Here is a 13,953-nt window from a genome sequence, read left to right as displayed (position 1 = left end):
TACTGAACCAATGATAAGTCGTGAGTAAGAAATCAATGAACGGATTTTACGCAAACTGTTCCTGGTTTTCAGACAACGGAATAAACGCAAGAATATCTAGAATGGCACGAGTGTTCGAGCGTACATAGCTATTCTCAATCCTCTTAGTCAAGTGACGGAACAGAAATCTTAGGGCCTGTTTCACTATGTCGAAAGAAAATGAATGCGAACGAAAAACACCTAAACTTAGCTTTTCATGGTAATGTTGACGTTGCGTTTGCTTCTAAACAACTACAAATATTGAAAATCATACACGAGTTAATTAGTTTTTCTTTCGTTTTCACTTTCATTCGACATAGTGAAACAGGCTGTTAGTTTTACCAAGGCCTTTCTCTTCGGGGTACCACCTTGGTGCAGTGGTATGCACACCCGCCTTGCACTCAGAAGGTCCCTGGCCAGGCAACATCAAATGTTCAACAGCGGACAGTGGTTCAGCCCCTCTATTCTGTAACTTTTTAACAACTTTACTCATTGTTTATTTTACAACAATTCCATTTGTTTGTTTTGTAGTTGTTACAATAACAAAAGAATTTTAATAACTTTTCTATCGATAAAAGATACAGAATAGGTCTACAGTAGGGCTATTCTGTAACAGTATAAAGCTGAAAACAGATACAACGTTTGATTAAAGTTTTGTGTCGTTTTGGCCGTTTTTACACTGTTGGGCATGATGCCGAAAAATTCAAATTCATTTGAAATATATGCCGACAAACAGATAAACGCTGGACTTTGGTATCGTCGTCGCCCTGTTGTTGTTGTTTTTTTCTCGACGCCCAACGCAAAACTTTAATCAAACGTTGTATCTGTTTTCAGCTTAACAACATTACTCATTGTTTATTTTACAACTATTTCATTTGTTTGTTTTGTAGCTGTTACAAAAACAAAAGAAATTTTAACAAAGACGACCATTTTTCGCAATTTTGGAAAAAAACGTCATTTTTGCAAATTTCTGGAAGAAGTATTTTTTGTTAATTTTTTAACTTTGACCTTGAATTCCTCTGCAACTACAAGACCGAATTCGTATATTATCTGTCGAAAAATTATGAAAATATCTCTATCCGCTCAAAAGTTTCAGAGTTTTGACCAGGAAAAAACTATTCTGAACCACTGTGCGGCGGTAAAATACACCTCAGTAATGTTGGTGACATTTCCTAAGTATTTCAACCATGTACAACTTCTCTACAAGTGGTGTCGTAAGACATGCCTTTCGGACTCTGCGATAAACAGTAGGTCCCATATGAGTGATCTAATATGAATCGGGGTGCACTCATTGATATGAGAGAAGTCTCCCTTGTCCCTTTTGGGATGTTTGTAAAACAATTATTTATTCTCTTCGAACATTTGCTACAGTCGAACTGCAACGCCTGACATTTAGCAGGTTGTTGTTGTTGCAACGCAAATATGTTCGTTCGTGTATTATTTCAGTTAGCTGGTTCTGGTTCCTCTGTATCCCAAAAATTTTGCCACCTGGACTGGTTGCGTTCATAAATAATCGGGAGGAAAGTGAGTGGGGTTAGCTGGGCAGCTAAACAAATGCAGCGTCTCCTGTGGTCCCAATCCCAATCCAGAACATGTAATGGGTATCGAGACATCAATTCGGCTCCAACACGAACTTAAGCGGATGCGTCCAGATCTTAACTGGGCTAAAACTACTCGTGTTTACCTTGGCAGATGACCTATCTTTCTAGATGATGAAGATTACTCCTGACGTGCCTGGGTGGGGGATGACTGTCCATTAAATCGCAACAGGGATGCTCATGCGCAAATAGCTATGACTTGCGTGGACGACTTAAACATACTATCGAACCCAATACTACCGTTAACCCAATATTTTGGGTTTGTTAGTGGTCGGAATCAGGACACCATCGACCAATATCTTTAGTGGGAGCCTCTTTTCTGTCGTCCATGTGGTGAACAGTGTGGTAGTGGATTTAGCGGCGGATATTTTCATATTCCTCAGATGGAAGAAGTGCACTAGGTCAGCTATGTAGGCATTTAACCTATCAGATATGTTATCGATGATAGGACCCGACACCAAGATATTACAAAAATCCGCATACATTGCCGTCTGGAAGGTGTGGGATTTCAGAAAGAAAGAGGAGTTTAAACTGTTTGGGAGATTTCACCCCGCCTTGTAGAACTGCCTGTTTCACTCTACGGATTTTGGACCTCTTGTTCCTAAATTCCACAAACGACTGGCATCCACAACTATAATTGATTATCCAACGTTTAAAAGACAGTTGGAGGGTAGTCTTCTCTATATCCTCAAAGAGTTTGGCATGGTTGACAGTACTGAAGGCTTTCCATAGCTTAAGAGCCACCATGACTCTTCGGTAGCAAGGCCATTTTTAGTTCAGTCCTCAACTGATATGTGTGTATATAACGTGAAATGCTGTTGAAGTTATATGCATTTTTCGGAATCTATGTTGACGTTAGGCAAATGGAAAACAGCTTCTCATTGTGGGGAAGAGTAGTGTCTCTAGAATCTTTGCTACTGGCGACATGAGGAAAATCGACCTGTACGATTCACCTCTGCTGGTATCCTTGCTGTGCTTCAATAGATGTCACCATTCCAGGCTTCTGTTACAATATGGGTGGTTAACGATCGGTTGAGGACACTTGTTAAATACTCAACTCCTGGTTCAGCTGCTTAAGCATTACCAACGCTTTGGATGATTACACGTTTCGGATGGCGTATGCTATATTAGAGTGGTTTTAAAAAATCGATGTTGGATTTTTTTATGCGGCATCCTCCTAAAATGTTTAGTTTTGTTAAAAATAAAGATAGCCACAGTGTGAGCTCAATCGGAATATGTTAAACGTGCCACTGGGGCCTCAAAGTTTCCATGGGCCCTTTATGTAGCTAACATTAAAATCTGACCCGATTTTTAAAATTTGTTGTAGGATTACTAGTTTAGCCACTACAAAGATCTGGTAAATTGTTTTCAGCGATTGGACAATAAATGTGGCCTGTAGAGCGATTTCATTAAAATTTGTATGGGGCCAAAGGCGAATTTGTATGGGACCAAAAGCGAATATTCACAAAATCACTCTACAAACCACATTTATAGTCCAATCGATGAAAACAGTTTACCAGTTCTTTTTAGTATATAAAGGGCCCATGGAAACTTTGAGGCCCCAGTGGCATGTGTTAATATATTCCGATTGAGCTCAAACTTTGGCAAAATTTTTAACAAAACTAAACATTTTAGGAGTGTACCGCATAAAAAAATCCGACAACGGTTTTTTTCCTTTGAGTTAAAGCCAGTCTAATGCTATATTGCCCATCGTAAATTGTGGTCGTACTTTCTCGACTGAGAGTGCTATTCTAATAGCACTTAGCACACTCCTCTTCGCCCTATCACTCTCAGGGTTTCCAATAAAGTCCCGGTTAAAATAACAGGCACGCCTCTTTGGGTCAGTTACTGTCATGACGTTGAAAGTAACAACCGTTCTATCATCCTTCTTTCCCGGACTTGAGACTTATTTAATCATTGCCCACCATTTACTTAATCGCATACCAATGTTGCATTGCTTCAGGTGATTTAACCACTTTTTCCGCTTATGTTCGCATACTAGCCTGTTGACTTCAGGAGAAAGTTATTTAACTATTGGGTCGTACGACGATGCTCATCACGCTCAATTGTTAGTCCTGTCGTCTCTGCTGGGAAATTTGATCTGATTTCGGGTAATCGACCAGCAGGTATGTTTTCTCAGCTAAATGAGGATCTGAGGGACAGCTCTCTGAAGTGGTGACTGTAAATCCTCTAAACGCTTGTCAATCAGCTTTCCCATGGTTCCAAAAAGTACGGCGTTCAGAGGTTTTGAAGTCGGGTGTTCTATTTACGGAGACGATGGTAGGAAGCTGGTCTGAGCCAAGAGAAATGACGGATTGCCAGGAATCGTCATGGTCTGATACATTTCACAATGGTGATATCATGAGCTGTGGCAATCTCCTCTTATCCTCGCGCGTGTTCATTTACCGTGAAAAATGTGGAGTTATCAATTTGCTCGGTCAGCACTCTACCCCTTTGGTCATTACCTAGGACGGAATACCATAGCTCATAATGGGCAAGTTCCTTAGCACAAGGCGGTTATTGCCCTCTAAAAGCAAACTAATATCCGGCATATAACGCGCTATTCGTCGCGGTATGTACCAGTGATCTGCAACGGGTGGCAATTTTGTGATTTGAGGTAGACACAAAATAAAACGATACTAGTACACATCGCCACTCTCTTTTTTGCGTTAGAGTAATCAATATTCTGTTGAAAGTCAAACAAAAACATTGCTGGTTCATATTTAACGCATTGAAAGGCCCTTACTGCTTCGTAAAAATGAATGTGATTGCTTGAATTGTTCGTGTTGACTTCGTATCGAGTATTCTTTATGCATAAGAATAGCGAAAAGAAAAACAACGGAAAACACATAAAAAAAATTAACAGATCAAGTGCAATCACAGTTGTCCGGCAATGTACGTTGTCGTAACACGAAAAGAAACACATTCCCTTCTTAGCTAACACAGCCTTTGTATGACAAAGCAACATACATATCTCTCCCATAAATTCCCCATATTTTTAGACAGCTATGTTTGACAATTGTGTTGTCTTTGTTTTCAGTTCGCTCACACGTTATGCCCAGGGATGCCAACTGTTTCGAGGCAAAAATCGCTGCAGCCACATACGCACCCTAGGTCTGCAGCGATTTTTACCTTAAAACAGTTGACATACCAGCTTAAACAGTTGTTTTTGTACGTCAAAAATCACCACAAGTAGCGGAAAAACCACCAACTTGGCACCCTGGTTATGCCATGTTGGATTAATGCTCTCTATTCATGCGGTGGTTTTTTAATCATACAACGATCGCTCATTAGTAGTTCGTACATCACACTCATTTATGAATGAATCAAACCGAGTGTATGAGATAAGAAATGTATTCTTGTAGTAATAATTGGCGTATGCTGATTTATGATGATTCAATTATGCCAACGGAAATTCTTTTGGTAACAATGAATAATTTGTTTACGAAATGATGCGATACACTACATAGTTGCGTTGATTCAACGCAGGCCTCTGGTATGTACACATTAAGCAGCTCCACCTCGGCAGTACCAAACTTTACTGCTACTCCCATACATTCCACTAGAGTCAAGCTCAAGCGAAATATGCAGGTATATAATAGACAGACTGGTGTATAAGGAAGGCAAGTCCTACTCCTCCGCTTCTTATGAGGTCTTTCCGTAAAACATTGTCAACATCGCAACGTTGCAAGCTACTAATAACGGTGAGTTTTTTCCTAGTTCACGGCGACTATGATATTTTTCCGAGTCATGAAATCCACAATTTCACTGATCATATTGCGGAGACCGTTGCAATTTAGTTGCAGGAATGATAATTTTCCGGGGAGCTGAACAACAGCTTGTGCTGTAAGATGCTGTGTTTTTTGTTGTTGGGGAGACTGCGGACGACGGACGACGAAGTTGGAGACACGTTAGGATATGTTCTGGCATGGCAACATCGCATAACGGGGTGCGACTAAGACGAGAGCACCCTCGGAAGTGCAAACATGCCCTACATCTATTGCATCTTACCGCTATTTGCATGTGGTAAAAGCGGATGTGGCAAACGGAACAGATCAATGGTCCGGCATTTATCTATATCTCGGCAGGGACCAAAGGAGCTCGGAGCAGGCATTCGGGGATAAATTGCCACACCCATGGTGACAATACACGGACACAAACACATAATTGTTGAATTGACGGCTCCGACTCAATCCGGTGCATAGAACCGACCTGCGGTTCAATCCCTGAACAGAACATCAACATTTTCGGAGATGGCAAATCCCCACTCTCGAACGTAGTAATAGATTTCGTCCACACTTTTTCTACCAAATAAAGGTCAGGTTCGGATATGGACAATACCGGTCCAGTTAAAGGGTTATCTTTCACACATAAATTTCAAATATGTTCGATAATGTTCACGTTGCGCCCGAACTAACATTAAATGAGTGATGCTTACATCTGGGAAGTTTGCGGATTCTGAAAAAATCGCCTGATGGCTTTTTAAATAAATCGCGGTCAATGTTAAAATTTTTAGGGTTTTTTAGGTTGTCACGATCTTGATTAGAAAACGCAAGTCTTATGAAAATGAGACTAAACAAGTAAAAAAAGTATCAGTCGGCTTTGTCGACAGAGATATACCCTCAGCCTATGTGAATTAAAACTTTCATCTACGGACAGATCGACACAATTGTTGAACTTTTGTGGGGGAGAAGATCGATGTCGGCCATTTTAGAAGATAAACTAAATTTGGACAAAATATTAGGAGATCCAACGTTTGGATAATCTTGGTTGCCCCGTTCAAGGGATATCGTGCATACCATTTTAGTGACATTTTTTTAAATATTGGAGGGAAGTACAGGAAATTGTTGCCAATCTTCGAACTGAAACTAAGTTTGGGCACCTTTGCGCTGTTTTCTCAAGAAGTATGGACATGCCCCTCAAAAAGCATTTACGGTCGTAATTGAGGCTGCGAATGCATGATGCTTCAACAGAAATCAATGTGATTTGAGAGCAGGCCTTAATGTGAATTTATCCAAAATTTTGTGTGGGAGGTACCCGAATGAGTGGACAAATGGTCCATATTCAAAACTGATATACATATGGCAGATGTATTAGGATGTGTAAAGTATGGACCAAATCGGTCACTCCCTTCAAGAGTTATCGTGAGCACAATTTTTCCAAACATTTTTGAACTTTTGTGGGGGAGCTACCTTATCCATATGGCTGAGGGTATAAAACTACCTTACAACACTATAATAACACTAAAACCGACAAAAATACTTACCCAACATTTTCAGCACGCGCTTTGTTCCAAATTGATTCATGCGTCCACGCACAGCACTAACTTGAGCACCACCAGAGTAACGATATAAAATCGTATCACTTTGGACACTTTTCATACCGAAACGACCACGTCCACGCGCCGTTGAAGGATCACTTAAATCATGTGACAGGTCGCGGCGTATGCGTTTCATCATTGTGTCTTTGTTGCGATAGTGTCCATCACTTTCCAGACTGCCGGCATTACCCAAAGCACCACCGCCGATTACATTTGAACGATACAAATGAAGACCAATCAGTAGATAGAGGACAAAAATAATCGACATCGGAGCAAAGAAAAATATATAGGTCGATAATTGAAACGAATGTTGGAGAATAATGCGAACGACAACACATTTCTCAATGCCTCCAATGGAGATTATACCAAATTGCAGAGCCTGCGGTATGGCCGTTAAAATGGACAAAATCCAAATGAGTACAATGATGCGTATGGCACGGCTCAATTTCGAAATGGCTTGACTTAAAAATGGATGACAAATGGCCACATAACGTTCCACAGTGAATGCGGTTATTGTCAATACTGTGGCATTGGCTGATGTCTCCGCCAAAATGCCACGGCCCACACAAAAATATTCACCAAAAACATACGGATATTTTGACCAAGTCAAATAGATCTCCTGTGGTACTCCCGAAATTAGCAATAGAAAATCCGAAATGGCCAAACTGAAGAGATAATAATTCGTGGCCGTGTGCATTGAACGATTCTTTTTGATAACGATGCAGGTGCTGATGTTGCCAATGACTCCGGTCACAAATATCAAACCATAAATTATTGTCAGAGGTATAACGACATGTAGGGAGTCACGTTTCGGGCCGAAATCTGCTATTAAATCGTATTCCACGGATGTGTGTTGTTCATAAAAAATGTCATCATCGAAGAGACTTTCTTCACTGGTGTTTGTAGTTTGTTTTGGTGTTGCTTTTGTTGTATTGTTCATTATTTCATTCATAGCTGATGATAATGATGTTATGCTATTGTATTTATTCGAAGATAAAGTTTCTGACAAGTTATCCATCATTTTGTATTTTTATTTTATTTTATTTTATAAAGTTTTGTTTTTATTTATGCTTATTTAACTTTTTATTTAAAACTTTCTGTATAAAAAATATACATATTTAAAAAATTATAATATGTCCTGGTCAATTACAACACCAAATATGCATATAGGAAAATACATACATACATATGTATTAGACTGGTTTTAACGCAAAGGGAAAAATCGATGTAGGATTTTTTTATGCGGCACCCTCTTAAAATGTATCGTTTTGTTAAAACTTAAGATTGCCAAAGTTTGAGCTCAGTCGGAATATGTTAACACGTGCGTGCCACTGGGGCTTCAAAGTTTCCATGGGCCCTTTATATAGCAGTCCCCGATTTGGTTATTGTCCAATTGATGAAAACAGTTCACCAGTTCTTTTTAGTGACTAAACAAGTGATCCTACAAAAAATTTTGAAAATCGGGTCAGATTTTTATGTTAGCTATAAATATAAAGGGCCCGTGCATGGAAACTTTGAGGCCCCGTGGCACGTGTTAATATATTCCGATTGAGGGTGCCACATAAAAAAATCCGACTTCGATTTTTTAAAACCACTCTAATTTGTATAAACGGGTAAAAAATATCAGTCGGCTTTTTTGACAGAGATATACCCTCAGCCTACACAAATAATGTTAGGGCCTTTATTTGGACAATTGTGAACGTTCCCAATTAATGTTAATCTTTGCCAATATATTTCATATGGAATCCGATATACCAATTTACAGATTATACGGTTTGAAAAATGTTCTCTTGGCACGCTTATACAGGCAGTAAACTTATATAAAAGACAATGTGTGTATGATTTTATTAAAAATTTCGGTGAAAATAGGCTATACATTTTTTTTAGTTTCGAAGGGGGCGGGGTACCTCCCCAATGCCCTACATTTTCAAAAACGCTATTTTAGCACGCCCACCTTTTAAATATGTTATATATCCAAAACTACTGAACCGATTTTCCTGAAAATTTCAGAGAATGTACAGGGAAGTCCCGTGGTGAAAAATGTTATATCTCGGAGGGCGGGATACCTCCCCTATGCCCTAATTTTTAAAAACGCTATTTTAGCAAAACTGACGAACGTATCCGTGAGAAAATTAATTTGCGAGGCAATGGTGGTTGTATCTCCGACCATAGGTACTCATTTGGAGCCTGACGATCTGACCCCGCCCACTTTTTTAAATATGTTATATATCCAAAACTGCTTAACCGATTTTCTTGAGAATGTATAGGGATGACCCCTGGTGAAAATAGCCAATATATTTTGTTGAATTTCGGAGGGGTACCTCCACAAGGCCCTATTTTTTAAAAACGTTATTTTTGTAAATCTTGCGAACGTATCGGTTTGAAAATGAATTCTCAATGATGGTTGTGTCCCCCACCCTAGGTACTTATTTGGGACCCAAAGGCCCAACCATGTTTTTCCTAAATATGTTATATCTCCAAAACATCTCAACCGATTTCCATATCATTTTTAGATGATGTACAGAGATGGCCAATGGTGGAAATAGGCTATATATTTTGTTGAATTTCGTAGTAGAGGCGGATCCCCTGTGCCCTATTTTTTTTTAAATGCGCTATATATGTAAAACTTACGTACGTTACAAATCCATGGATATACCAGATGTTATAAATAACGAAGCTTTGGTCTTATTGGAAATCAAGTGTTTGGATTAGAAGGCAACATATCGATAGCTAAGTATTGTCAGGTATACAAGATATACACTATAAGAAGGTGAAAGGACAATACAGTGGAAATTCATGTGAATGAAGGCTACACATGCAATATTAAATAGAAGTTATCATTTGGAACGAATGTACGATGGCACATAAAAACTCCCTAGAAGCTATAGATCGATTCTTAAAGGATTTAAGAAGCAATTTACGTTTAGATTTCAGACAAACACTTCCAAATAAATGCATGTCTCAAGTCATCAGTTCTTTGGTGGTATGTTAAAATTGCATATCAGCGTTAAAATCGATTAGTTGTCAATGAGAGCCATACCTAACATTTTCTGAGCGACATTTTTGCAGAACATTTCGAAGCTGAAAAACGTCATCTTGTGGTACTTTTATAGCAGCTCTTAAAATAGAGGACGAAAAGGACATTGAAGGAAGCGAGTTAGAAGGTCGAAGTGCCCTCAGCCTATGTGAATTGAAAATTTCATCTATGGACAGATCGAATGTATTAAGGGTCTTTTCAACATTTTATGGCCCTTTATGGACATTTGAACTTGCCGACAAAAATGTGGATTAGGATTAAAGTTCAAAAGTGTTGCGGAAGAAATGGACCGACATAGTCCATTTTGGAAGTGGATATTATTTTAGATATCGCGACCCTAAATTGCACTTATACACAAATGTTGATCTTTCGTGCGGGTGGTACCCTAAGGAGAAGTTCGATATAGGCCATTTTAGAAGTTAAACTAAATCTGTACAAAATATTGGGAGATCCAAAGTTTGAATCAAATTGGTTGCCCCGTTCAAGAGATACCGCGCATACTATTTTAGAGACATTTTTTAAATATTGGGGGAAGTACCGGAAGTTGTTGCCCATTTTCGAACTGTAGCTAAGTTTGGACAAAAAATGACGAAGTCCAAATTTTGGACCAAATCGGTTGATCCGTCCGAGAGTTATAGTGCTCTTCAGCGACTACATATGGTGCCACAGGGGGTTTTTACAACCTTCGGGCTGTTTTCTCAAGAAATATGGACTTGTCCATGCAGCGAATGCATGTTGCTTCTACAGAAATCAAAGTGATTCGAGAGCAGATATTAAAGTGAACTTTTCCGAAATCTTGTGTGGGAGGTACCCGAGGGATTGGACAAACATACTCCATATTCAAAACTGACATACATCTGGTAGATATATTATGATGTGTAAAGTATGGACCAAATCGATCACTGCCTTCAAAATTTATCATGCGCAAAATTTTTCCGAACATTTTTGAGGTACCTGAAGGTGTGGACCGATATGGTTTATCTTCGAACTTAAATTAAGTTTGGACAAAATATTACGAAGACCAAAGTTTGAACCGAATCGGCAGATCAGTTCGAGAGTTATCTTGCGCTCCAACCACACACGGTGTCATAGGGGTTTTTTGCAACTTTCAGGCTATTTTCTCAGGAAGTATGAACTTGCCCCAGATGAAACTTGTGCCGCGGTATTGGGGGCTGTGAATACAAGTTGCTACAACAAAAATCAAAGCGATTCGAGGGCAGCTCCAAAACTGAACTTTTCCGAAATGTTGTGTGGGAAGTACCCGAAAGAGTGGACCGATTGAGTCCATATTGGAACGTCATTTAAGTCTGGTGGACATTTCACGATGTGCAAAGTATGGACCAAATCGGTTACTTCCTTCAAGAGTTATCGTGCGCACAAATTTGCCGAACATTTTCGAACTTTTGTGGGGGAGGTACCGGAAGGGGTGGACCCATGTAACCCATCTTCGAACATTTTTAAAACTTGTCTGTATCATGGTGCAAAAAAGAAGGCGATACAATTACCATTTCATTTGCTGTCAAAACAAAATTTTAATTAAAAATAAATAACAAATATTTCGCTTCCGTAAAGAATATCTGTGTACAACATATTTATTTAAGCTTCGCGAAGAGTATTTTACCGTTTTCTTCTACCTTTTGTGGATATTTCGCGCAAAAGATTTTGACAGCAAATGAAGACTACGGTCTAAATTCGCCTGAATTCGTCTTTTGGATCACCCAAGGCGAATTTAAGAAAGTGATCCAAAAGGCGAATTTAGGTCGTACGCTTTATTTGATGTCAAAATTTTTTGCGCGAAATATCCACAAAAGGTAGAAGAAAACTGTAGAATATTCTGCGCGAAGCTTAAATAAAGATGTTTTACACATATGTAAATTCTATATAGCGACGCCTCCAAACAATAGTATGCTAAGTCGACTTAGCATGTTTTCAAGTTCTTTACATTTTTATATTTAACGTCCTTTAACTTAAATTCTGTCAAAATTTGGTAATAATCGGACAATCCGAACATAAGTTATAAACAAATATTTACTTAGCATAGTACTGAAGGTCAAAGAAATTTTCAAACTTTTAGAGCTTGTCTTGCAAAACTCACTGTTCAGAATTAGCAAACTATTATTTGGAGGTGTCGAACGTTCTTTAACTTAACTTCTGTCAAATTTTGGTAATGATCGGTCAATCCGAACAGAAGTTATAAACAAATATTGACTTAGCATAGTACTGAAGTTCAAAAAAATGTCCAAACTTTGAGAGCTTTTTAGACTTAGCATACTATTATTTGGAGGTGTTGATAGAAGAGAAATATTTGTTATTTAATTTTGATTAAAATCATGTTTTGGCAGCAAATGAAGACATCAGTTTGCATATCGTAATGTTTCTACCAAACATACATACATACATATGTGGATCGTTTTGAAATGTGTACGGAAGGTACTCCGTGTTATTTTCGAAAAGCTCTAAAAAATGTTTGGTGGTGTACATGTAATACCCTAGACAGACGGCAGAGTTAATTTGCATTAAAAATTCCTTAATTTGAATTAACTTTTTACCCTGACAGACGATAGTTTCTGCATTTATGAAACAGCTGTTTGTGTTGTTTGTTTGTACCCAGCAGACCATTTCATAAAGTTTTACAAAAGTTCGCCAAAATATGCGAAACAAATATACTTTCTACCATTGAATTTTTCACCACGATAATGCAAAAATAAATTTAATTTATTCGCGATATTTTTGAGACTTTTTAATATTATAAAAATATTGCAAAACTTTAAAAAAACAAACATTTGTAGAAGATATAATTTTCGATAGAATTGGTATGGTGGGTAATGAAAATTGTTGTGAAAATAAAAATTTTAAAAAGAGATTTGTTAGAAGGCATGGAAAACGATTAGCTGCTATTCTATTCGAGAAAGACCACTACTATTTGAAAGAAACGCGAGAATTTCTGATTTGTTTTCCTTTTTTATTTTCTTAAACATGGAAATTTGACAAAAGACAATTGATTTTCAATGCAAATTGTGTCTCAGAGCATGAATATGCTCTCTCTCCTAAATGAATATGGGTACTCTTTTACAGCATTGCCATATTGAAATACCTAAATTCAGTTTAAATTTCCTTTGATTTTGTGCATTAAGAATGTGGATAATGCACGAATTAATTTGAATTAAGGCAGTTAATGCGAATTAACGCTGCCGTCTGTCTAGGGTATAAGCGTATGTAAGCGTTTAAAAACCCTAATGTTCGTACGCGTGGCAGAGTGTATAGTGTTTTCGGCTACAAATCAGAAGGACGCATGATCGAACCCAGCCGAGAGCAAAATAAAATAAAACAAGTAAGCAAAGGTTATAGTCGGACGGGGCCGACCATGTGATACCCTACACCACAACCTCTAGGAATTAGCTATGTGCAACCACTTTGCACGTTGAATGTCCGGGTTCGACTCCCAAGCCTGCCCACATCAAATTTTCAACGGTGGCATAATACCCCTAAAGGTAAGGTCACATTAGGCAAATATTTGCTCCAGCGACCGGCATTGTGCACTTACTGAGATCAAGTGAGTGTTAATAATATATTGAATTTATGCTCACTTGCTTTTAGTAAGCGCACATTGCCGGTCGCTGGAGCAAATATTTGCCTAATGTAACTGTACCTTTAGTAATGTTAGTGATATTTCCTGAGTATTTCAGCCATGAGAAACTTCTCTACAAGTGGCAACTTAGGACACACCTTTCGGTTTCGGCGATAAAAACTACGTCACATATCAATGGCATAACATGAATCCATTGACAATTATATAAACTACACATTTCTAAACAATATGCCAAAATTGCGAATTTTCACAATGATTATTATCTCCTGCTACATCTTTAAATATCAGGTTACTTTTTGAAATGCACCTAATATAAATAAATATATATACAATGCAATTTGCCATGTATCTGATATTTGTCAGTAAGAGAGACAGATGAACGGAGAAGGCT

At 38.4% G+C, this 13,953-nt stretch overlaps 1 protein-coding gene across 15 annotated transcripts in view; it reads right to left on the bottom strand.

Moving 5' to 3' along the window:
* PK1-R (Pyrokinin 1 receptor) overlaps window positions 1-13,953 on the bottom strand; it is a 159,300-nt gene that overhangs the window by 19,191 nt on the left and 126,156 nt on the right. For 11 of the 15 annotated variants that reach the window (XM_073960589.1, XM_073960590.1, XM_073960591.1 and 8 more), the window contains one exon: window positions 6,883-8,033. In XM_073960589.1, the coding sequence (XP_073816690.1) occupies window positions 6,883-7,957 (1,075 nt within the window). In that variant the 5' untranslated portion in view covers window positions 7,958-8,033. The remainder of the gene's footprint in view (window positions 1-6,882; window positions 8,034-13,953) is intronic. The other 4 variants (XM_073960596.1, XM_073960594.1, XM_073960595.1 and 1 more) reach the window with 2 other exon arrangements.

This window comes from Musca autumnalis, unplaced genomic scaffold, assembly GCF_047663935.1.
Source record: "Musca autumnalis isolate F117 unplaced genomic scaffold, ASM4766393v1 scaffold_1, whole genome shotgun sequence".
NCBI lineage: Eukaryota > Metazoa > Arthropoda > Insecta > Diptera > Muscidae > Musca > Musca autumnalis.
Note: the sequence above shows the minus strand (reverse complement) of the source record. Positions and strands in the feature narration are given on the sequence as shown.